Genomic DNA, 23,489 nt, shown 5'->3' on the forward strand with positions numbered 1-23,489 from the left:
TTCTTGCTTGGGGTAGGCCAAAAAATTAATTATCTTTGGCAAACAGAAGGAGGCGTGGCAGTATCTCTTTCTTTTTTTCATTATACGGAGCTTTAAGTTACAAATAAATTGCTTATTAAAAAGCCTTTGTGTGTCGCATCCATATCCAGGTGGGTGTGTGGCTGGGTGGATTGTTAACTGGAGAGCTGTAGAACTCTGGGTGGTTGAGCTACTCATTTACACTTCAGGGGACAGAAGGCTGAGTCGCTTGGCTCAGACAATGCGGCACAGAGCGATGGAAGCTGGCATCAAAACGGTTGCAAATGACAAAAGCTGCCAGGAATCTCTCACTTACACAGTCGTCTGAGTCCCCTGCTCCGTTTTCCTGCTGGCTTTCCCCATTGCTCCATTACCATAGACGGGAAACAGAGCTAAGCGCGAGAAAGTCCTTGAAGCAATCGACTTAATGCCTGGCTGTGGCGTTTGGTACATATTTAGTTTGCATTTACATCGCACACAACAAGGACATTAGCAACCAGGCACTGCAAAAAAAAATGTTCAATAAAACAAGAGGTGTATATAGATTTATAAGAAAATCAATTGGGAGTCTAAATAAAAAATTAATGCCTCTGTCATACCTCTGATTATTAATTTTCAATTAATAAAGTCTTCACATTTTTGTCTGGTGTTTCAGCAAATTTAATTTTCTACATATTGCACCATGTCCTGATAGATTAACTCGGTATTGGGATGCCACTCCATCCATGTATGTATGTGTCTGTATATACCCATGTGCTTAACTCGGAATGAGCGCTTTATAAATATGTCCTTGTCAGCGTCCGAGGTCGAAGCTATTCTCCCATTCCTCCGGCTCTTCTGACTATATTTATCTATTCGAGGACGTTGCTGGCAGCAGGCCTGCTGATTGGATGGAGCAGAGTTCGAAAGTCAAGGTATCCTTCCGACCAGAGTGTGTGAGAGTGCGTATCCTGCACGCTTCAATGAATTTTTGTCAACGTGATTCGCATTAGAATGTGTATTCAAATGAGTACATAATTTGTTTGTTTGTTTGCTACCTATTAGATGGGACAAGGTGTGGCTTCTTGTAGATTAAAATGAAGGCTTCAGGGTTTCAAGCCAAGTCCCATAATAACCCCAGGAGTAATGGGTATCAAAGGCATAAATATCAAGGCGTGCAGGGTAAGATGAGTCTAAGCATTTGGCATTTTATGAGTGCAATTATGTGTGCCAGGGCGTGTGTGTGGCTGTGCGTCTGTGAAATAGAGACCCTTTGGGACAGGAAGTAGGTGTGAGGCTTCTGCGTTTGATATAAATTTCGAACAAATTACAAATAAATTGGAGTTGTCGTGACTGGTGGTGCTATTGTCAACCCCAAAAGCAATCGCTGCCAAGAGAGGCCCCACTAGCAATTTAAAATATGCAAATTTCGAGGCATCCCCTCTCAGAAATGCCATACCACATTCTCACTTGACAGAGTATTTATTGCGTTTGGCATTGTCGTTTGCCGAAAATGATTTTAAAGACAATTTTCATTGAGGCTACCCACCACGCCCACTCACCATTCCCCCAGCCATCACCACAACCATAACATTTAATTTACTTAAGTTCACTAAGCCGCTTTCGGGGCCAATCACTTTGACGAATATTGTGTGTCTGGGCCGCATTTTAATTAAATGTATAAATCCATGTTCAGTTTATGTGGCATGACTGTGCTGGCGCGGCCGGGGCTTATCCTTTTGGTCCTGTTTTTGCTCGTTTCTTGCGTTTTTGATTGATGGCAGCCGACAGTGCAGCTTTTTGTGGCCAGTAAGTCATCGCGAATTGATTTAATGTGAAATGCATTTTGTTTTATTATTACTCTTGTCTTTGGGGATCTCGTTTTGATGGACAATCCGCGGACATATTGGGTTTTGTTGATTGGATCTGGTCATAAATATGAATTCTTTAAAGCACACTGCTGGAACTTTGTTCTGTGTTTACTTTCAATACATTTCAATGCAATTCATACATTTTTCCAATTTAAGTTTCTATTCAGAGGGGTTTATTTCGCGAATATTTAAACATTTGTATATGTGTTAGTTATAGTTTCTAGAAATCCTTTGAAATAAATGAAACCTAGTATTAGTACCAACAGAAATAGTACTTTTTAAACTTTATTTTGAATCCTGTGGGCTTAGCCTTGTTTATTTGAAACAATCATAATAAGTTATATGGCATTTCGGAAGACGGCTTTTGTAGGTTTTGACTTTCATCCCCAAAGAGCTAATGCCACGCCCACTTTGCCACTTTGTGCCTTGTGTATCATTCGTCTAAAGTTTTTGGTATTTGTGTTTGTGTTTTCGGGACCGGAAAGTTTTGTGTTTGTGCCTCCTTTTCATTGAATTTATTTGTTTGTTTTCGCGCCAAGGGGATTTGGGAAAATTATTTAAGCCTATTGAACCTGCCGGTTGCCGGGGTTGTGGTAATTGCGTAACCAAATAATTGCTGGCTTCTTGATTTCCATGCCCACTTGATCCCCACCACTATTTACGCCTGGCTTTATTAAATTTAGAATGGCTTGGCAACTTGTATACTTGATGTCGGATTGGGAGAGAAGGCAGAAAACGTTATTAAACATTTCGACCCTAAACTCTGTTCGACAGTTCAGTTTGTGCTTGTCTTTTTGGCCCGGATTCCTTACCTCGTCCTTTTGGTCCTTGGCCTTGGGCCCAATGCGTTGATAGACTTTTCTGACGATTGAGATTGAGGCAAACGGAACGTTGCAGAGCGCCCAAAGGCGTACGGAAACTGGCGCCATTTTGTATTCCGCACACTCACACACTCACGCAAATTTATATATTATGGTATATATGTGTATATGCCTGTGTGTGTGTGAGTGGGAAAGTGACGATAAAACATTTGCCTCGATTGCTTAAGTATGCCATAGCAGGAAAGAGCTGCCAAAGCTCTGGAAATGAGCAGGATTGGGGAAGATTTTTTTTCTTCTTAGGGGGCGGGGCAGCTGATGAGCAAAGCAGCTTGTGCCCTGCACCCTAGTGATTTGGGTATTATGATACCATTACGTAATTCTATGTGCCAACTTGGAATTTTATATGACATCAGAAAAATTGTGCAAACTCAATTATTGATGTGCCTGCATGGCAGGGAATCAAATGTGAAGAGGCGTCTCAGGTTGTCTAGTGCCGGAAAGGGTTTTTGGTTTCCACTAGCTCTCTTGGATTCATAAGTACCTTTCACGTATCACGTAACAAATTTCTGTTAAAAGCATTTCAATATCGGTTTACGGAGATATTTTCTCAACAAAACTTCCGTTTTCATTTGTATCCTTTTTGGCCAACACTTGGCAAAATAAATTCTTATTTAAGAATTATTTGTTCAAAAATATACAGACAAGATCCTTTAATAAAATCCTTAGAAAGCAGAGTAATTTTTAACATTTTATTTATTTTCTTGAGAAACTAGTAACTATTTCTTGAAGTGCATCTATACTAACACTAGAGTTAATGGCTTAACGTTAGTTTGAGGGTCCGAAAAGCTGAAGCAAGCTGCTCGGTGCTCTGTTAATTTAAGTAAAAAGCATTTTAGCTGATGTGTTTATTTGCCACGCCTAGCCAAGAGCCTCCACTAGCCACGCCCCTGCCTCCCAGGCCCCACACACACACCCAAACATACGTATGTACATGGGGAGAGAATCTTTTCGCACAGCGTTATCCTGGTGCTTCAATATTACTGATAATTTAGTTGGTCTCTTGTGCTTGTGCTGGCAGCGAACATTTATTGTTCGCCATGAGGCAATGGCTCTATACGAGGGAGCCGGCCTGGCTTAGACCGGGTGTCTGTGTGTTAGTGCTCATTTTTGGCCTTTTGCCAGGGCCGACACATTGGCGTCCTTTTATGCGAAAATGAGTTGAGGCAATGTGTTGGGTTTGCTATTTTTCGTATGTCTGCCCGCCCCTTGCGCCATTTCTTTTTCCTCATATCATTATGAAACGCTTGAATGGGTTTCCATGTGCACATGTCTATGTATTGGCCTGTAGAGCGTATATAAAGCGCTTAATATATTTGGCTATTGATTTAGAAGGGCGATAGGTTTAATATTTAATAGATAGATTGTATCAGGAGTTTAATGCTCTATTAGAGGACAGAAGATTGAATTAAATCCTGGAAATTTCCCAAAAACTCATCCAATCTATGCCAACACGTGTATACATATCTACTCTGGTGTTTGTCCAACAATTATGCAAACGTCCCGGCCAGACAGGAAAATAAATTTCGGCGCAATAGCCTTTAATGCCGACGAATAAAACCAACAATGGCAAAAACACGCGAAAAACATAAGAAAATAAATAAATAAGGGAAAAGTGCACAAACATTTTTGGGGTCATATAAATTATGCCAAAGCATGTGCCGGCAGCAGCGACAATAACAACAATATCAACCGGAACGGACCGCAACATCATTGTTGTTGACCTACAAAATGGCGGACAGAATTTCCATTTTCCGTTTCGTCCGGGCCAAGTTTTCCCGCGCAAGTCCGCGCAAATTGCGGCCAATTAATTAGCTGCAGTCCGTGTCCACAAGGCGGAGTGTGTGGTGGTGGGTGTGTCGGGTAATTAAAGGTCTGGGCGACACTTTAAGCATTTGTTGGCCAGGCCTAAAGTTGTCTTGCAAAAGATCAGGTGCCAACAAAAATTCTAGTGTTTAAAAAAGTGAGGTTCTCCTCTAACTATTCCCACTCTTGAAATAATTCCTTCAGCTCACTATTGTAGTAATAGGAATAATAATATTTACGAATATAATCCCCCTAAGAAGACAACTTAAATCCGACTAATCCCACAACTGCTTCCCTTTTAAATACCACATAATGCCGACTGTTTAGTCCTGATCCGAGGATACAGTTGGTCTTGGGCATCATTAGGAGACTTTTCTTGCTAATAAGATTATGCTGACGTATGCGCGAAAAAGAAAATATAATACCAAAGCGAGGTGAAAATTGTTTGTTATATGCGGCTGAAAATATGAAAACAGCTGCGTTTCGTAGCACGGCACCGCAAAAGCCAGGCAGCCAGGCAGCCAAAAACTCGGTTGAATTTTGCCAAGAACCCAGAAGCCAGAACCCAGAATGCCAGCCAGAGCCCACGATTCCGGGGTAACCTGACATTTAATCAAGGCACAGCGCAAAGGTAAACAAACGGAAATAAGCGAAACTTCCTGTTGCTGTCACCGCTTTTTGTTGGTGTTTCTGCCGTTTTAGCTGTTTGGCTGCCTTTCTGCGCATACGAAACGGAAATACAATCAAAATTGTGTAATGTTTGCCTGCCACCAGCCGGGGCAGCATCAGCTGGCAGCAGGAAGTTCTGGATGGCACGGGGCACGGGGCACGGGCAGGTTAAGGTTCTCCTCCTCATCCGACGGGTTAAGGTGGGGTAGCACGTGCCACGTTGCGGTGGGGTTTTGTAGTTTTTTTTTTTTCTGAGCGCCCTCCGAAATATGGAATTGTTTTTGGGCTTTGATGGGGAGGCTTTTGGGGCTTTTGAGGTTTGCTTTAGAGTGCTGACAGATGTGATCCCGGGATCGGGATGTGGAATATGGGATGTGGGATGGCGCTAATGAATTTTGCCAGCCATCGAGTGATTAGCATTATGCCAATTAAATATTTAACGCGCCCATTTATTTGCCATGTTCGAGCAGGCATTCGATATGCAGACGAAAAGCCCCAAACACGGAACTCACATTTCGACTTATTGCCTGGCTTGTAAATGCAAATGGCATTTTCCCGGAAAAGTCGTGGGGCGTGGACTGGTGGCATGGGTGGCATGGCCAAGAAACCGTAAAACATTCGCCGAATGTCAGTTATAATTGATGTTTTGACAAGTCAATTGTCAGCTAATTGGATTAGCACACGCACACGAGAGTGAATTTTATCGAAAAAATCGGATATTAAGAAATTGGGCCTGGGCCATGTGCCATGTGGGGACTGACAGTGACGTGGGCTTCAGACTCATATCACGGGACAGTTAATCAATTTAAATTTCTTGCCAAACACTTATCGTTTTTAAACCAAAACCCATTCCACGCGACTTGAGTTTTAAGAGTCAATGGCTTCTCAGACAACTCAGACGCCATTATGGCGCCATAAGTTTGATACAAGCTACAAGGCATTAAAACGAAAGTTTTGTACAAAAGGCAACATTTGTAAAGTTTTTAGAAATGTTTTGCCTTCTTGAACTTGTAGAGAGTGTTGACATATTTTTTAAGCAGAAAATTTTAAATTTTTGGTTATGTAAGGCACGAATATTTTTCGACAGACTGAAATATATGAGCCCAGTCTAGGAAAAATCTCCTTCCATTAGTAGGGAACTATGTTCGGCCCTGTGACAAACTATCACCCTTTAAAAGCAATGGCTACGCCCATTTTATTTCCTACAAAACAATTTCGAAAGTCATATTTTATGCCATCAAAGGCATTTGTCATTTATGCACAAAATGTGTGGCAATTTGGGCAAACAGTTGCCAAAACAGAGCCTTACCAGGAAAACGTTGTAGTTCATGGGACGAGTATCTGACGAGTGAACATGATGTGAGGGCTGCTTGTCATAAAAATGTAGGCAGAAAGGGTAAAAAATAAAAAAAAATGGATATCATATAATGGAGAATATGGATACGAGCTGCGGAACGGGGCCAACAGCAGCCGACAATTTAGCCAAGTTCTGTTATTTGTCTTGCTGTGCAAAAATAAAATAAATACAAAAATTGTGAGTATCACTACCACTACCAACATCGGTTGGGAAAAGAAAATGGTAACGCAAAAAGTTGACAAGACGAGCAATTTTATTTTGGGCTTTAGTTACCAGCCAGCCAGCCATCTAGCCATCCAGAGAGCCAGCCGGCTGTCTGACAAATTTTTGCAGTTGCTTTCGGCTAATAGTAAAAAATATGCGCGATGGAGTTTCTGTGTGACAGCTCTCGAGATTGCCATGAATATATAAACTTGGCCAGAAATATGGCTAACATCGCAACATGTGCACAGTGATTTCGTTAAAAAAACGAAAAGCGTGTAGGAAAAGAGGCCAACAGGAATGCCAGAAATTTTTATTACGAAAGCCATGGTTGTTTTTTTATAGTTTTTGAGGAAAAGTGGTAGAAAGTTTAGTTTGTTACTAGGCAGAATATATATTAAATTAAAAAATATACTTTTAAACTTAAACTAAATTGAATAAAAATAGTTTTCTTATAATTAATTATTCTCCCGAAATATTTCATTTGTTTTTCCATCCAAACCCATGTTTTCCCAGTCGCCCTTGTTGCTGGATCCTTGCCAAGCTTTGAGACACACAGCCATAGCACACAGTCACACAGATAAGAGCAGAGAAAGCCTCTCTTCCAAACACCAACACACACATGCACTTTGCGTTTATTGTAAGGCAATAAATTCGCTGGATAATAATTTCAGTCTGGCGTCATAGCAATGATAAACTGTAGATGATATATTATTGCGTTTTTAGTAGAATAAATAGCGACAAGTCCTCTGCCGAGTTCAAGTCCGCCCCCACTGCATGCTCCTCTCTCTCTGGCCGTGCTTATAGCCGCCTTTAGAATGCGTAGCAGGATTTGGCGGCAGGACTGGCTGCTTACCACAAAATACACGCCGGAGCCGTAAGCTTTAGAGTACATAAATCTCATCGGCGGACCCTTGCCTCCCATAAAGCCTTTTCACATGCAAAGTGTTGTCTCGTGTTTGCAGCCTTGTACCGCCTCTGTGGCATTTTAAAATTCGGCCCAAACGCCTCCCGCCCTCCGAAGAGACCGCGTTTTTATGAGTTAGTGTGACGAGTGCTCATAAATTTGATGGCTAAGAACTGAGTGGCAGCATATATATTTATGCCGGGAATCCGGCTAAAATTTACAAGTATTTTGGGTGCTTATAAATTGGGTGGATGAAAGGTCTGTGGGGCTGTGGGGTTTTGGGGAAAAAGCAAACAGCAGAAAGCAAGGATTACGCAGAAAATAAATCATGAGCATAAACCACCAAAGAGCTCTTCCAGGAAGCATTTAAAGCGAAGAAAAAAGGATTGCCAATCAAAAGCGGAGAAGAGTCCGTAAAGAAAAAAACTAAAACAAACAGCCACACTCTAAAAATCCATCAGAAGAGGAAAAATATATAAAATACATAAAAAAAAACTGGCACAGAACAAACAATTGAAAGACGCTTCAGTCTGACAACGAAATTTTCCGACTGTCAATGCCAGGCCTGCCAAGAAAAACCAAAACCGAAATTAAATGAAATTTTTTCTTCTGTCGTACATATTGAATATGCACATAAAACGGAAGTATGAAAGAGTTGGAGAAGATGGATTCGGGAATCGGTTAAATCACTGGAGTGACGGTGGGATGTTGGCCCAAAGGTGGCCCGGAATGCCGATCGATCTGGGGCGAGGGATGCAGGCCAGACAAATATTTGCCATCAGCTCGAAGGGTCTCGAGTGCCTTTGTCGGCTGTTTGATGTGCTGCGATGTCCTGCCGTAATGTGATTGACTTTAAGAATCGGCGGGACTCTGGAATTCTTTCAGTATGCCCGCAACGTAAAAAATTAAAACGAACCAAGGTGGCTCCCAAAAACCACGGCAAATAAGCTTTCTTTTATTTTGGTATACTTTTTTTTTTCTTTGGACCTGACCCCCATTCGGTTGGTTGCCATTTTCCCACTTCTTCCAGCATTTCCCGCTTTTCCATCGGCGGTCAATGGAGCGTTGCGCCGACTTATCCGACTGTCGTAACTTGAAATGAAAGCACGTAGCGTTTTCATTTCGGTCAGTGTGCGGAATGCCAATTACAAGATGTGGCGGCCTCTTAAAGAACCTAGAGGTTCTGCACTGAGAATAATGATACAAAAAGATGAGGCCTTGTAGGTCTAGAAGTTACTTATTATAAGAAACGAGTTCTAGGTCTAGCAAAATTCTTCACCGAAGTAGTTTTTTTTTATTATTTTATTCTTAAATTTTAGTTATTTATTTTGTTTTTCTCTGTGTATCCCAAAAATACGTCACAAAACACCAGCATTCCCAGCCGAAACTCATTGAAATGAGTCGCGCAATGTCGAAACGAGTGAGGCCCTTGGCTGATAGATGCCTCTTGGGCAAAATTTTTAATAATCCCCAGTAGATGCGAGTATGTGTGTGTGAGCGGAATGTCTAAAACACACACAAATACACATAAAAACAGAAGAACGTAAACACGATTTTAACTCTAGAATTCAAAAAGTAACACAATTCAATACAAAAGCTTATTTTGTGGTTTGATGAGAAATACATTTTATTAGTGATAAAAATAAAAAAAAAGTTAAAAAGAAATATGGAGGCCTGCTTTTGGAATTTTAATTCCTATTTTATAAGCTATGTGAGCCGAATTCCAAGCACTTTATGGTAAAGTCTCTTTCTATAAACTTATAATTCTTTCCTTTCCTTTTTCTTTGCTTACCCAGTCGACTCTCGATTTCCTGTGTTTGTGTGGATAATTTATTATATTCATACGTGTGTCTTTTTTTGTTTGTGCTCCTTGTACTTGCTACTTTTGCTTGTTTGCTAATGGCCTGCCCCGAAAAGTATGCCACATGGCTTTGTCCCCTGGCAGACGTGGCGGCTACTTGATATGCACACCTGGCAACGCGCTCTGGCCCCAAAACGCTAGCTGGCTGGCAACTTTAAAGCCCAACACGCGCTCTGGCAGGTAACTAGCTAAAAAGGAAAAAAAGAAACAATGGCGGGAAAAACAAAGAATGCAAAAAATAAAACTACGCAATGCCAAAAGCACTTTTAATCAGACCGAAATGAAAAATACTTTTCTTTTTGGTTATAGAAGAAAGTGAAAGGAAAAGGTGAAAGTAGCTGGGAAAAATAAAAACAGAAAGCCATTAAAATTGAAAAATAAGAATTAATAGTCTTCTTACGACGAACTATTAAAAATGAAATATTTTTGTTACGAAAAAGTTTAATAATTAATAATATCGAGAGACAACTTGGTTGCAAGCTTAAAAACATTTGCAATAAAAATATAACTTGATGAATAAAATTCAAGCTAATTATTTTAAAATAATAATTTCATCCTCTAGTTGTTATTAACCATACCTCTCTTGCACTTGAGGGTAGCGAGTCCTACAATATATCACAATGTCAGCGCACTTAACATAGTTTATCCTTGTGTCCCTGTCGTTGTTAGTGTCTCTGCGGCTCTCACTGTCTCTTTCTGTTGTCCTGTCCCGCTCTAGCTCTGCCATTATGCACACGTCGCACATAACCATAACGATTATGTTAATGCTCTCTGCAAGGCGTTGCAGGGTTTGGGTGCAGAGTGGCAGTAGAAGTGGGTGGAAATCCTACGAGTTGTTCTTACCTGCTGGTTACCTGCTCATCACTCGCCTTGGCTTATTTCTACGTTATTTACATGCCCTAAGTAGTTGTAATGGCTCCTCCACAGTCGCGACAAAGTGTTGGCAATAAAGGAGATCTCGTCCTTGCTTTTCATCCATGGAGTGGCTATAGAAACCATGAATGGGCTCCAGCTAGTTTTTCTATTTTCGGCATTGGGGCGTCGTCGTAGTTCAGGATAATGAGCGGCGAAAGTGAATTATACAGCCAGCTAGAAAAGGATTTTCTTTTATCCACGTGCGTGCTTTTGGGCCAAAAATTCCTCAATTTGGCCGACACGGCTCTGAGCCATTTCCATCCGATGGAATGTCATAAAGAGGGCATTACGAGTCAGGGATCCGAAAAAACTCAATTGCGCATGCAATGGCCGATGGCTAGGCGTAAAACTTTCAATTTGCGTTAATGGCATTAAATAAAGTCACTCACGCACCCACACGGCCAACTTGGCACATTACGACACTATATATATATATATATGTATTTTAAAAAAGGGGAAACCTCTGGAAAAAAAACAGCAATGGAAGCGGAAACTGAAACCTGAAACTCAACCCAGCGTACAGCTTTCATTGGCTGGCCACTTAAAAAAGGTTGTGTAAGTGCTGGTTGTGATGTTTTCCTTTTACGTTTTTAAATCGCATTAAAAATCATTGGTCCGCCATTTGCAAGGTGGCCAAAAACACAACCCAAGCCGAGCTCAACGTGAAAAAATAAACCGAAAAGAAGTAAATAAAAATCGTAGCAGATCGAGAAAAAAAAAAACAGCACGACTGCTAGTTACGACAACAAAAGTTTCGTTTTCGGCTTAAAGCAGGTGAAACAGAGCCCAAAGGGACCAAAAAAAAAAAAAAATACACAAAAACATAAACAAAAACAAGAAGAAATTTTCAGCAATCGGGCTGGAAAATAACATGAAATGTCAGTGGAGTTGGGCGGTATATGTTGTACTTTAGATAAACTTGCCGCTGTTCGATGTTTGTGCTTGATGTTTTTTTAGACTTTGTTACAAACATTCGACATGCAATGCACGTAATGCCACAAAAACACACAAAAACTCACACCCACACACTGGTAGAAAAACAAGCTCTTACGCACACCGGCAAACACCTGGAAAAAGTTTTCCTTGTGAGACTTTTATCCCACTTTGCTTGTTGTGATATTTTGCCTTCCTCTGCTTATGCTCTTGCCCTGGCTGGGAGTGCGATAAGTTTTTCTGAAAAGTTGCCAGAGTCCGGCAGGAAAAATATACATTTTTTCTAATCAGTATTTAAGTTGTGAAGTCCCTGGGAAGAGAGAGAAACGACCTACATATACATTTAAAATCAAAATAAGAAAAGTAGAGTATTTCTAAGTTTGGGTTTTAAAAATGCTTAGTTTCCATTACTCCTATACGGCTTTCACTCAACCTGATTTCTTGGTTGCCATTGTTATGTTTTTAAAAAGGAAAAGTTTAAGAAAAGAGAAAGCGACTCAACCATTTGCCAGGACAAGCCTCAGATATGCCGCCACCCATCACGCATCCGCCCTGTGGACCAGAACTCTTAGTGTGCATATATGTAGCTCACTTTTCGGGGCAAGGCCGAACGCGCTGAACATGATTTGTATTTTACTTACATACCGTTGTGTAAATCACATGCACAAACAACACCAACATCCATAGACACTTGAGGACCCAGAAAACTTGGGCATTTATAAAACAACAACAAAACAACAAAACAACAAACGGCAAACGGCAGGAACAACAAATTCGAATCTTTCCAAGAGAACTCCATTCGATGTCTGCCCTCGACTCACTGCAGTAATAATAATAAAGGGAATTGTTATTGTTTTCTATTAATTTACTTTTGTTGTTTGCCGTTATTGTTGTTGCTGGTGTTCAGCTGGAGCCTCCTACACTTGTGGCAGTGTGGTACTGTGGCAGTGGCAATGTCAGTGGCAGTGGCAACTACTATACAGCCACGTGTGTGGCCATGGTTGTTACATTTTTGTACTGTTGTCTGCATTTGATTTGATTTGTTTGGTCTTGATTTTATCTGTTGAAAAATTGTTCAACCACGAGATCTGTGGCAGGGTCCTTTGTGCCTCAAATTGTCTGTCGGGTCTGTCAGGTCTGCCGGGGCACCGAAGTGAGTAAATTGATATAAATAGATTTGGAATTTGTATCTACAATGTTTGCAGTTGAAGTTTAAAGGCAAGTGGTAGGGGATTTCATTTATAGTGATGTTATGCAGATTTCCTTCTATTAAATTATTGTAAGAATTTATTCTCCTACAAAGCAACAAAATAAAAAAATAGAATTCATGAATTCCAAGGCAAATATCAAAAGCATTATTATAGAGAGAAGGGTTTTACGACCGAAATAAATTCCATGGCCAGGCTGCAGCTGCAGATGGTAGGAGTCCGGGCCTCTTTCAATAATAATAAAAGCAAAATACTTCAGAGCCAGAGCCGAGAAGAGCCTGCAGAGAAATGGCGAAATATTTCTCATTAAATGCCCGCGCTTACGTAAATATTTAAACTAAGGCGGCATGGAAGGCATGGGTGGCATGGGAGGCATTTCTCTTGCTGCGTTAAGGACTTGCTGCTAGAAATGCAGAATAAAAGCCTTGTGCCAGCTGGCCGTGTTGTATTTGCCCAGAACGAAGAAGAACTCTTCGGAGGATTAGCGTCTTTGGATATTCAGAACTGCTCCCACCGCTCCACCACTCCATCCCGGCGCCATCACCCGAACATTCATTGATCCTTGGGCGACACACTGACTAAGTGAGTGATGAATAAGACTCTTTCTCTGCGAATAGTTGTGAGTGTGTGCTTGTGAATGGCAGGATGTAGGCCAAGCCAGCTGTCCTTGTGCCAGAAAAACGCTTTTCAATAGAAAACTCAAACTGGCAACATGTTACAGATTGCTTGCTAAGACTCCAGCTTTAGCACACTCTTCTGCCAAAAAAAAAAAAAAAATAAAACCTGCATTGCGTGAAAGGTTGAAATGAGCTTGTGATGTGGAAAGAAGTCGACTAGGTAATGCACAGCTTTTTCTAATAACAAGGCCAATACGATTCCTATTAAATTCAGGTCCTTTAATACCCGTCTTGAAATGCGAATTTGATTACAGAATGTTCGCCACTGAAATATTTCCATTTCCATTGCAATCATTCGGTACAGACGGCTGTCAATCGGCATCCGTTGTTAACCGAGTTTGTTTCCATTTGTTGCACGCACTTTCAACGCCTTTTCGTTGCATGCGCCGGCCTTGTTGGTGGTGGTGTTGCCAAAGTTGGTTTGAGAAACAGGCAGAACAGCAACGAGCAGAACTGATATAAGCCAAGTGTCTATCTCGCATCTTGTTGCTGTCATTTCAGGCTAATGTCTTCGCTCCATTTTCCCTTTTCGTGTTCAATGTCTATCGTCATTCCCATTTTGTTTTCCACTCGTCCTTGTACAGTGTTTGGTCCTTTTTTTCCCAGACAGACATTGCACTGAGTCCTGTTGTTTTCGCTTCGTTTTTGCTGACACAGTTGGTAGTTCTACTTCTGTTTTTTTTTTGTTCGCCTCAGCCGTCCTTGATACACATCATTCAAGCCTGCTTAACGTGTCCCATCATATTAACTTGACTAAGAAGCCAGCGAATGTTTTTCTGCCGTTTCCCTTGATTCTGACAGAAAAAAAGTTGGAAAAAAGCCTGTCAGCGTGGCTGGATTGGGAGAGACGTTTCTTTGAATTAATTATTGTATTAAAATGAACTTTCTTGTTTTCTACTTGCAGATAAGCAAACTATGGAAAAAGCTCTTGAAAGGTATGTAAATGAGTGCCACTTTTAACAAATTCGGAGAATTCCAAATTAAGTCAAAATTCCTGCACATGTCCTTTAAGTATGGTCGGGTAATCCTAGTTGAAGTACTCCTTTGAAACATGACCATGAGCAGATGACACAAAATTATCGGGCTTTCAACGAATTTTACAAAGTGTGTAAATAATAAACATAAATAGAATCAAGGTTCAGCCCCAGAGGACGCCTTGCCATCAGCCCGGCAAACTTAATTAGAAAATCCATGTACTCGTACCATGTGTGCTCCAGAGGGTGTCTGGCAGATTTTCAGATTTTCCGATTTCCAGCTTACGAAAGTGAGCAGCAAATTTTCCGGGAATTGGCCAAGTACCTCGCAGCAGGCCAAAACACCTGGCTCCCCCGAAAATCTGCTCCTGCCAAAGTTAAGCAGCTTATGGCCAAAAACTGATCAATAATAAACGAATTTAGTTCCAAGCTCTCCGACTCATTATGGATGCTGACTGGCAGTGTGGAAAGGATGCGGGGAGATTTATAATCCACAAGGCAAACTGCAATTAAAACGACTTAATTGTTTATTAATGCGCACTTCCCAGTAGCGGCGTGAAAAAATAAATTAATTAGTTGCTATTTTAAATATGGCGCAGACAATTTAAAATGCCACGCCAGTAAAAATAAACTGCTCGACCGGGAACTTCTTTGATTTATGTTGCCTGCACTTGTTCGAGATTGGGATTGGGGTCTGGATCAGGAATGGAAATGAACATGGAAATGGGGGAACTGCATCGGGTTGGCGGCCAATTTAATTGCTGGCTGGATTTTCACACTAAGTCCATGTTTCCTGCAAACGCAGCACAGAAATAGCCCTCTTGAGTGGAAGAACATCACGAACACCACGCACCCCAGTAATGTTTGTTGGGGGATAGCTAGTTGGGTTGGGGGAGCTGGCATGTCGTGTGATGATTAATGAGACAATTTTTATGACATCGCACAGTGGGTGAACGTCTACGCCAACACAAATATCAGAAATGTCAAGACATTAAGTAGGAAATGGGAAAGTATTAAATTGATTGCTGGTGGGAGCATAAAAATAGAACAATCTAGACACTTATAAAGCTATAATAAAATGCTTTAAGACTAAGAATTTAAAGTTAAACCCAAAATAACTAAAGTTTTTATTTGATAAAATTTAGGACTTCTTCTTAAGAGTCAAAAAAGTCATAGACACTATCCATTTACTTCCCAAAAAACCCATTCCCCAACCACTGTGCAGCAAAGGGGCATGAAGTCTTGTCGCTTGGCACATGAATAACATGAATTGCGTTATGAAAAATGTACAACAGAAGTTCTGGAAGGCGGATGGATGGATGAACGGATGGATGGGTTGGCTTTGGAAGGGTCTTACAGGTCTGGGCCCTGGGGTCTGGGGTCTGGTGGCATCATTACAGAGCTGAGCGATAAGCGACGTTGCATGTGGCAACATAACTGACGATTGCAGTATGATGGATATATAGTATATATATTTAGTGGCTTGTGGTGCGAGGGTGCAAACGACAGACAGACACGAATGCGAATTGATGTGTCACGTGGGTGCAATGCCGTTGACTTTGAGGGATTTATATGGCTGGAGAGTGTGCTGACAGCTGGCAAAAATTAGCTGCCAGGCTGCCAGTCTGCCATTCTGCCAGTTAGCCCAAAAGTCAAAGCTCAAGCTCAGGGCCAAAAACTCTGATTTACGAATGCTAGAGCATGCACTGCAAAATAGAAAATTCCATGCGGCATAATTAGCCAAAGCACAAAAGTTTCCAGCTTGCCATTATTATTGCTCTGGCTTGTAGAAGCCAGATCCCGGGATGGCTAAAAGCAGGCTGCATGCATAAGCGCCAACTCGAAATTTGAGCACAAAATCCCCAAAATGTCAGTGGCCAACATCAGACAGCGGAAGGCTGTCAAGGGACAAGACGTCGGACTGAAGGATAGGGGGACTAGATGGCCTGGGAGGACGGGAGGACAGGAGCAGATGCTGTCTGCCAGTTTTCCAGCTTGCCATTCCTGCCAGTTTGCTATTCAGCAACATGGCAACAGAGCACTCAGCCAAACTGCATCATCTCTCAGTGTTCTCATTATTCAAATGTATTTTTCGTTTTAGAAAGTCATTCGCTTGGATCAGGTCTTTGCTTTAAGACTGGTTTTCCAATCTTTATATTTAAATTTATTTCATCAAAATTAACCGAATGTTAACTTTTGTTAATATAATTCGATTTCATCCTGATCTTCAGAGGGACAAATGTCCTTCTTATAATTCACGCAGGCTGTAGTGTGACGGTAGCCTCCAACACGACCCGATCGTTGGCAACATTTTGGATAAACATTGCATCGAGGCCATGGCGGACATAAGTCCGCCCACTTGTAGGTAAACTTGGAACGTGGGTCCGGCGGCTAAAGAAAGGTCAGTTAGTGAAGAAACAATACAGAAATTCAGAATAATATTACCAGGGTTGGCTTTTCTGTGAACTGCAATAAAAGGATCAATTAGTGAACATGTTCGCCGAGCCGATTAAAATAATTATTACCTCTGGCGCCCAATCAGGCGCCGCTCCCCATCCCGGTAAATTACCTTCTGGTCCCCATTGCCGATTTTGTATCACAACTTTGACATCTTGTTTTTTTTTGTCTGAAAAAGATAGATCGGCTTGGTAGACCAAAACTGCGGCTAAAATATAAATGCCGCGTAATCGGCACATTTTAGCCAGAGTTTCAACTTGGATTGAAATAATTGTAAAAAAAATAGACCACATTTTAGTAAAACCATTTTAATTATACATGGTAATTAGGATTAAGAGAAAGAATGTTAAGGCCAAGTCAGTGTCTTGATGGCTGAGCAATATCTTTGCGGGGATTAATTCAAGCCCATTTCGAAGCACTCTGGTGGGTTATCTGCTCACTTGTCATGCATCCTCCGGGCCATTGCCGAAAGTCTAAGGGCCAGGCAGCCCCTTCCAGTTGCCTGTTCTATTGCCGTAACAAATCCATTTTACCTGTCAGCTTTAACGCGTAAGCAAATGGCAAAACGGCAGCAGCTGGCTAAGAAAGAGGGCAAAAAAAATGGCTAAATCCGCAGTGGAAAGCTATCTGCACACGTGAGTGTGTGCGCCCAGGTGGGTGCAGGTGAGTGGGCGGTGTGTCAGAGTGACTGGTCTGGGCTGTGGATGGTGGTGTGCTGTGGTGTGGTGGGTGCTGTGCTCTGATATATTGCCAAGGCGCAATTAGAGCGCAGACCGCAGAATGAAACGAAGCTCTGGCTGCCATGCAAACAAGCCACAATTGCGCTGGTAACCAAGAAGAGAATTTATATAATTAAGTAGAGAACTTTAATACCCTTATTTTACAAAAAAGAAATTATAGGTATTTTTTAACAAAAATATCAGAAAAATAAAAGTAAGCCTGATGACCATATTTCTATAGAAGGTTTAAAAGAGGTTTTTATTTCTAGCATATTTAACTAGTATTTTTAACTTTTCTCTTATCGTTTTAAAAAATTTACTTTTTGTTGAAAAGTTCCTCTTACCCTCCTAGAAGGTAGGATAACGAAAATAAATTTTTTGCGCAAACAAAATCAAGAACATCACACAACCGGCACACTCGTTTAGACAATCAGACTTTTGTGCTCCTTTCTCCCGTGTGTGTATGTGTGCCAGTGTTTACTGTACAGGATACACCCACAATCGCACACCAGGAGCCACACTCACACAATTGAAAATAACGAAAACGAATAACGAATAGGACACAAATGGAATTGCGTTAAATCAAATCAAACGAAACGAATTGAAATGAGAATGAAATATTCCGCTGCTGGAGAATTCCCCATCAAAAAACAGTGCAAATCTCAGATGACAGTCGAGCATATTGCCGGCTAATTAAACGCATGTGCATTCCGGGCGTATCCCAAAAGGGGGCGTGCCGCTCACGCATAGTATAAGCGCTAATTAGTCTCCGGACGGTGTGACAATGCACTGGAGGCGCAGATCAAACGGCTGGCTTTGGTTCCGCCGCCTGTGGAAAATCAAGTAATTTTACGGCCTGTCCACGGGGGCTTACTTTGTGTGTTTTTTTTTGTTTCGCAGAGGCCCTTGTGAGTCCCTTGGCCATGTATTTTTGTTGGCCTTCTTTTTTCTTATGTTTACCCCTCTGCATTCAGGTCGAGCGAAATTAAACGAAAACATCGCAGTTGTGAAAGATCAAAGCCAGCGCGACAAGTCACTGGGGACACCAGAAAGTTGCAATTTAAATTAGTGCCACGGCTACATAAGGGAATTCACAGAAAGCATCACAGTATGTGATAAAAATTGTAAAAGGGAATCCCTTAGAACCCATTTTAAGGTTAAGTGTTATGTAATAATCTTGGTATCTCGAGAAATAGGTCACCGTAATGAACCCCCCGTTTAAGCGTAAATTTATTCAAAATCCGCAATCATCGATAGAAATCCAAGTCGCCGCGAGAAAGTCGTTGGAAAATGAACAATTGCAGAGAATAATGAGGCAAAATCGCATTAGATGCGGCAGCATCTGCCAAAGTCTCTAATTGTCAATGGCTAAATAATTGAGAGCCGAGAGCCAAGGAAGCAGAAAGGCGGCAAAATGAACAGAACCTAATGGCATTAAGGGAAAAATCCAAATGAAAATCACTTTAAATGCTAAACAGCTGGCTGCTCGGCTCCACTCGGACTGAGGCTGATGCTGAGGCGAAATAAAAACACATAAAGCGCCTTCGGGACTTTAAGCATCCATTAAAAATTTAATAACTTTGGTCCGGGCCAAATGCAATTTTGTGAAATTTTCTAGCAAAATTAATTAGTCAAACAATCCATCAGTCGGGCCTGGACCTTAACGTGGCCAAAGCCAGGCCAAATTATGCTGCCTGTCCTTTCCATCCACTCTGCCGACAGAAAAAAAAGGTAGAAAATCCCCCATATTCCAAGAAGGGAATAACTTGAACGTGACCATCCTGGGTTAGTTTGGGGCATTTTTATTTTGGGGGGCAAGGCTGGGTGAAGGATTTTCCATTGAAACAGTGCCGGCTCACGTGCGTCGCTTAAGCCGGAAAAATATTGACCCGGCCAAGAGGCTGTGGATTTGTGGGTTTAGGGGACAGACACTTCAAAGGCTGCCGCAAATTTAATTTTAATCAAAAACTGTTCAGCCCCAAACGGAAATCCCAATACATTGTTCGCCAGGGCATGGAATTCGGTCTGCTAATCCTTCTTAAATTCCAGGAAGCATTCGAGGTAAATGAGAAAATGTATTTAAGAATTTAATTTCCATATGTTTATGGCTCAGTAAGGCACAAAAAGAATTTGTAAATAAAATTCAAAGAAGACCCAAAGGCAGCCTGTAATACGTTTTTGGGAAATTTACCTTCAGGACATCAGATTCGGTGGCATTGCGTGCTCAACGATTTTCCTGTTTAATCGACTTTCTTGCAACACAATCACGACCCGAAACAATGTCAATGTTGGACAGATGGAAGCAGGATGGCAACCAAGGAAGGACACTCCAATAAGGACAGTTACCAACCAACCAAGCATCCAAGCATCCAACCATCCAGTCACAGACAGTTGACAATTAATTTTTAATGCAAGTCTCACGGCAGATCAGCAGAAGAGGAGACCAGGGTCCTGAGAACAGAGAACCGAGTCCGGACGGACACAAACAAAAACGGCATCGTTGAGGGCAAGTGGCACTGCTAATTGCACTCATTCACACGGCGAGCGACACAAAAGCGGTCTGAAGAGGCATCCCCAGCAACAAGCAACATAGTGGCAGGCAGTGGCAACAACATAGCTGGCAAGTCGAGGAACAAGAGACGTCTCCTTGACGCACGGAAACGGAAGCGTTAGTGCAAGGATATGTTGCAATAGTGCACAATGGCCCATTCAACAATGGGATAAATCAAGGGTTTTTTCGGTAAAAAATAGAGGGTTTTCTTTTCCAACTATTAGGTATAATTCTTTGAAAAATTTTCTGGTCTTAAGCCAATTTTATTCCACTGTACCTGCTGCGCGTGTGTACACTGTAATTACGGGCCATTGAGGCCATTGTTAGGAGGACATTGCAGATAGCAAATAGTCGCATTCCGAGCAAGGAGTCCGAGCATTTAGGTTCACCAACCCACGACAGCCACCGACTGCCATTGCCTATTTCCGGCGTAATTGTTATGCCAATTTTTAAGGCCCTGGCAGTGTGTGAAATTAAATGAAAATCAAATAAAGTCAAGGGTCCCGAAAAGAACACATAAATGCTCTTAAATTTGCAGCGTTAAATGTTAACAGTCGATTTTCCAATGCACACACCCATAGCCGGAGCAGACACATAAAAATATCAACGCGTATTTGCGTGCTCCCCTTCTTATCTACGGGAATAAACCCAGAAGAGATCCCCCTCGGAAGGGCCCGCCCATGGCCATCCCCTTTGAACTCGGCAGCCCTTCGCACAGCGACTGGCATTCCTCGTCATCATCATTCCGGCTTAGACTTTGCGGGAGTGCAAATTGACAATTTCTGTGAAATTGCACAAATACGAGCCTGTGCTCCAATTTTTTATGGCAAATTACCCAGCCGCATGTGTGCCCGGGACAGAGGGGCGTAGATGGAGCGGCGGGCGTGGCTTTTGAAGGATCTGTCGCCGAGGCAGGGAAAATGTCATAAAACCGTTCGGTAGACGCTGCGCTATGACAGGGCTTTTTTATGATTGGTTTTAGGCGGGTTCTCCTGCATCCCACCCGAAAAAAGGGAAAAATAAAAGGGAAAAAATAAATAAAATATAAACTGCGTTATGTTTATGCGACAAAAAAAAAGGAGAGGCAGGAAAAGCTATCAGGACATCATCAGCCCGCGTATAATTAAGCATTACGCAAATGGCAATAAAAGCCAAAGACAACAAAATGGCAAGGATATATGCAGAATTGATGGCTTCAAAAAATGAGATAAATGTATTCATATGGTTCGTATATATAAGAAATGGGTTAAATCCTTAGAAACCAAAAATTATTTATAAAAAAAAGAGGATGGATAAACAAATCCAAAATAATTGAGTTTCAACCGCAACTTGGAAACTTTTTTGGGGGGCCATTTTAGGACGTTTAAAGGGGGAAAAAAATGTGAAAAACAAAAAATTTAATCAATTCTATGCAAAAATGTTTCCCTGTGGCAGCTGTTGTGTTGTTTTCCAGAAAACTTCGGGCTTGTATCAAAAAGCAATTAATCTGCATATCAGAGTAAATGGTAACCAACCCGAAAGGCAGCCAAACCATATTAGGTACTGCCTTGTAAGCCATTGTTCCATCATTTATTTAAAAATTGAAAATTGTCCCCAGACGAATTCATTTTCGATGGCAAACTGTTTTGTAATATTTGCAAAAACTTTGAAAGCAATTAAAAAGTTTTGCAGTGCTATGATTTCCATGCCCCAAACCCACATTTCCCTGCTACTGATTTTTGTATACCTTGAATGAACTTTTCCGGGGCAGCAGCTGTTGCTTTCCGTTGGCCAAGAAAACGGCAACATTAGGTCCCAACATATACTCATAGTATAAACATAATGATAAGCATAATATGCCGCTGAGTGCCTGGAAGTGTGCTTAATTCCCTGCAACTTTAGTGCCTTTAAGTTGCAGGCGTGGCGCCCGAAAAGGGAAACAAATCTCCCCCCAAAGTGTGCGCTCTGGACACTTTTGGACCGAAACTTGAGAAACTTTTTTCCCTCCCAGCACCAGGCATCACCAGGCATCATAGCCATGGCCCTGTAATCTTTTCTCTAAGTGCACATGCTACAAACAACTTAAGCTTCTAGGCAAATGTACATCGAAATGCCAACTGTTTGCCGGCAGGACGAAAGTGCTCTAAGGAATGCGGATGCGTGGAGGCGTTTATTTGCGTTTATAATGTGTGAGCTATTAAAATTTTAGGGGCTGTTAGTGTTGGTGCTTTTGAATTAAAAATGTTTTTCCACAAGCATAAAATGAAAATTAGTTGATTTTTTATACGGCGGCGCCCCTGTCGGGCTCTTAAAGCTTTTAGGACAGCGCCAGATGCTGCCGCATTTTCGCATAAAAAAAATGTAAAAAAGTATGTATATAGAAGAGCAAAACAAAAACAAAATCTTTTGAGTGAAAATTCGCGCAACGCTTGTTTGGATTGCATTCATATTCATATTTTTGTATTTGTGTTTGTGTTGGCAAGCATAAAGTGGAAATTAACATAAGCCCAGAGCCCGTCAACGGGACGTATACTTGATGCCATACCGAACTTCTAATGCCCTTGAAGTTAGTTGTTCCCCACACATTCCTAAAATCTTCCTATATTCCTATAGCTTGTTTCAAATATTTTTAGCCAACATTCACTTGTTTACCTCGGTGACTCAGTAAATCTTTATAAATACTTTTCATTTAAACCCGCAAAGCTTAACGAACCCAAAACCCCATCCACTTTTATTTACTTTTGTACACACATATTTTTTTATTGTAAGCTATGGCATTTTTTGCACCTCTCTCTCGGATTCAGCTGCAGCTTATTTTTGATGCATATTTTATTTTGCCATTGCATGCGTAATTTTATTTTCAGCCACGCCCATGCCTCATGCCCATGCCACTCTCCCGATGGTGTTGTTGCTGCGGCTAGTTGTGGCCTCGTAATTCGTAGCACAGGTATAAGTTTTATGACCATTGCCACGATTTTTGTAGCTCTTGTAACTAGTGATGACAGCTTGGCTACTTTATGAGTTTTTTTCTTTATTCAAAACTAGGTTTTTAAAGGAGTTTTACGGCTCTGTTTATTTGTGTAATAAAAATGAATCAAAGAAAACAAGCTGATCAAAAGAAATAAATGCTAGATGACTTCCAAGACAACATACTTGAATTTAAAATACCCAGAATAGATTTCTATATAATTTTAAATAAGTTTTATTATTTTAGTTCCCTACTAAGTACATCCCTTTTAGCCATATTTTATCCTTCCAAAATTGGCACCACTAGTTGTGGCTGCTGCTGTTTTTTCTTTACTGGCAGGTAGTAAAAATTTATGCATTTTACAACAAAATGCTGCTTGTTGTCGCCACTGTGGCTGCACCTGAGCGGATTGTTGTCGTCGTCCTGCTGCCAGGATATGCACGGCAATGTGCCAAATTAAGTGCTCTGCCTGCCAAAAAGGAGCAACGCAAAGGAGCAGCAACAGAAAAAAAACAAGCAAACACAAAAAAACTTTGCGTAAAAAACGGGTATCCATGGGGA

General features: G+C 41.4%; 2 protein-coding genes across 9 annotated transcripts in view; one reads left to right on the forward strand and one right to left on the reverse strand.

Annotated features, from left to right (window-relative positions):
• kek2 (kekkon 2) overlaps positions 1-23,489 on the forward strand; it is a 49,247-nt gene that overhangs the window by 16,903 nt on the left and 8,855 nt on the right. For 3 of the 7 annotated variants that reach the window (XM_017241848.3, XM_070277436.1, XM_070277437.1), the window contains one exon: positions 14,185-14,215. The exons of 1 other annotated variant lie outside the window; for it this stretch is intronic. The gene's annotated coding sequence lies outside the window, so the exon portion shown is untranslated. Of the gene's footprint in view, positions 1-14,184; positions 14,216-14,292; positions 15,368-17,775; positions 18,274-18,404; positions 18,660-23,489 lie in introns of those variants that run through there. 3 more of the 7 variants (XR_011442109.1, XR_011442104.1, XM_070277440.1) reach the window with 3 other exon arrangements.
• Positions 16,363-16,983, reverse strand: LOC108125593 (uncharacterized). 2 transcript variants are annotated; one of them, XM_017241852.3, is made up of 3 exons: positions 16,824-16,979; positions 16,700-16,720; positions 16,363-16,645 (listed from the first exon to the last, which is right to left on the reverse strand). In XM_017241852.3, the coding sequence occupies exons 1-3, from the start codon at positions 16,835-16,837 to the stop codon at positions 16,510-16,512; spliced, it is 171 nt and encodes a 56-aa protein (XP_017097341.2). In that variant the 5' UTR covers positions 16,838-16,979; the 3' UTR covers positions 16,363-16,509. The 2 variants fall into 2 exon arrangements, with proteins under 2 accessions (XP_017097341.2, XP_017097339.2); XM_017241850.3 differs by having other exon boundaries at positions 16,389-16,645; positions 16,780-16,983.

This window comes from Drosophila bipectinata, chromosome 2L (genome assembly GCF_030179905.1).
Source record: "Drosophila bipectinata strain 14024-0381.07 chromosome 2L, DbipHiC1v2, whole genome shotgun sequence".
Classification (NCBI taxonomy): domain Eukaryota; kingdom Metazoa; phylum Arthropoda; class Insecta; order Diptera; family Drosophilidae; genus Drosophila; species Drosophila bipectinata.

What these genes read in the sequence shown, in the direction of transcription:
- LOC108125593 (XM_017241850.3), bottom strand. Translation starts at nt 16,950, where the DNA reads ATGTGCCGATTACGCGGCATTTATATTTTAGCCGCAGTTTTGGTCTAC. An exon ending in CGCCTGATTGGGCGCCAGAG is followed by an intron (nt 16,721 to 16,779) that starts GTAATAATTATT and finishes CTTTTATTGCAG; the next exon opens with TTCACAGAAAAGCCAACCCT. An exon ending in TCACAGAAAAGCCAACCCTG is followed by an intron (nt 16,646 to 16,699) that starts GTAATATTATTC and finishes ACCTTTCTTTAG; the next exon opens with CCGCCGGACCCACGTTCCAA.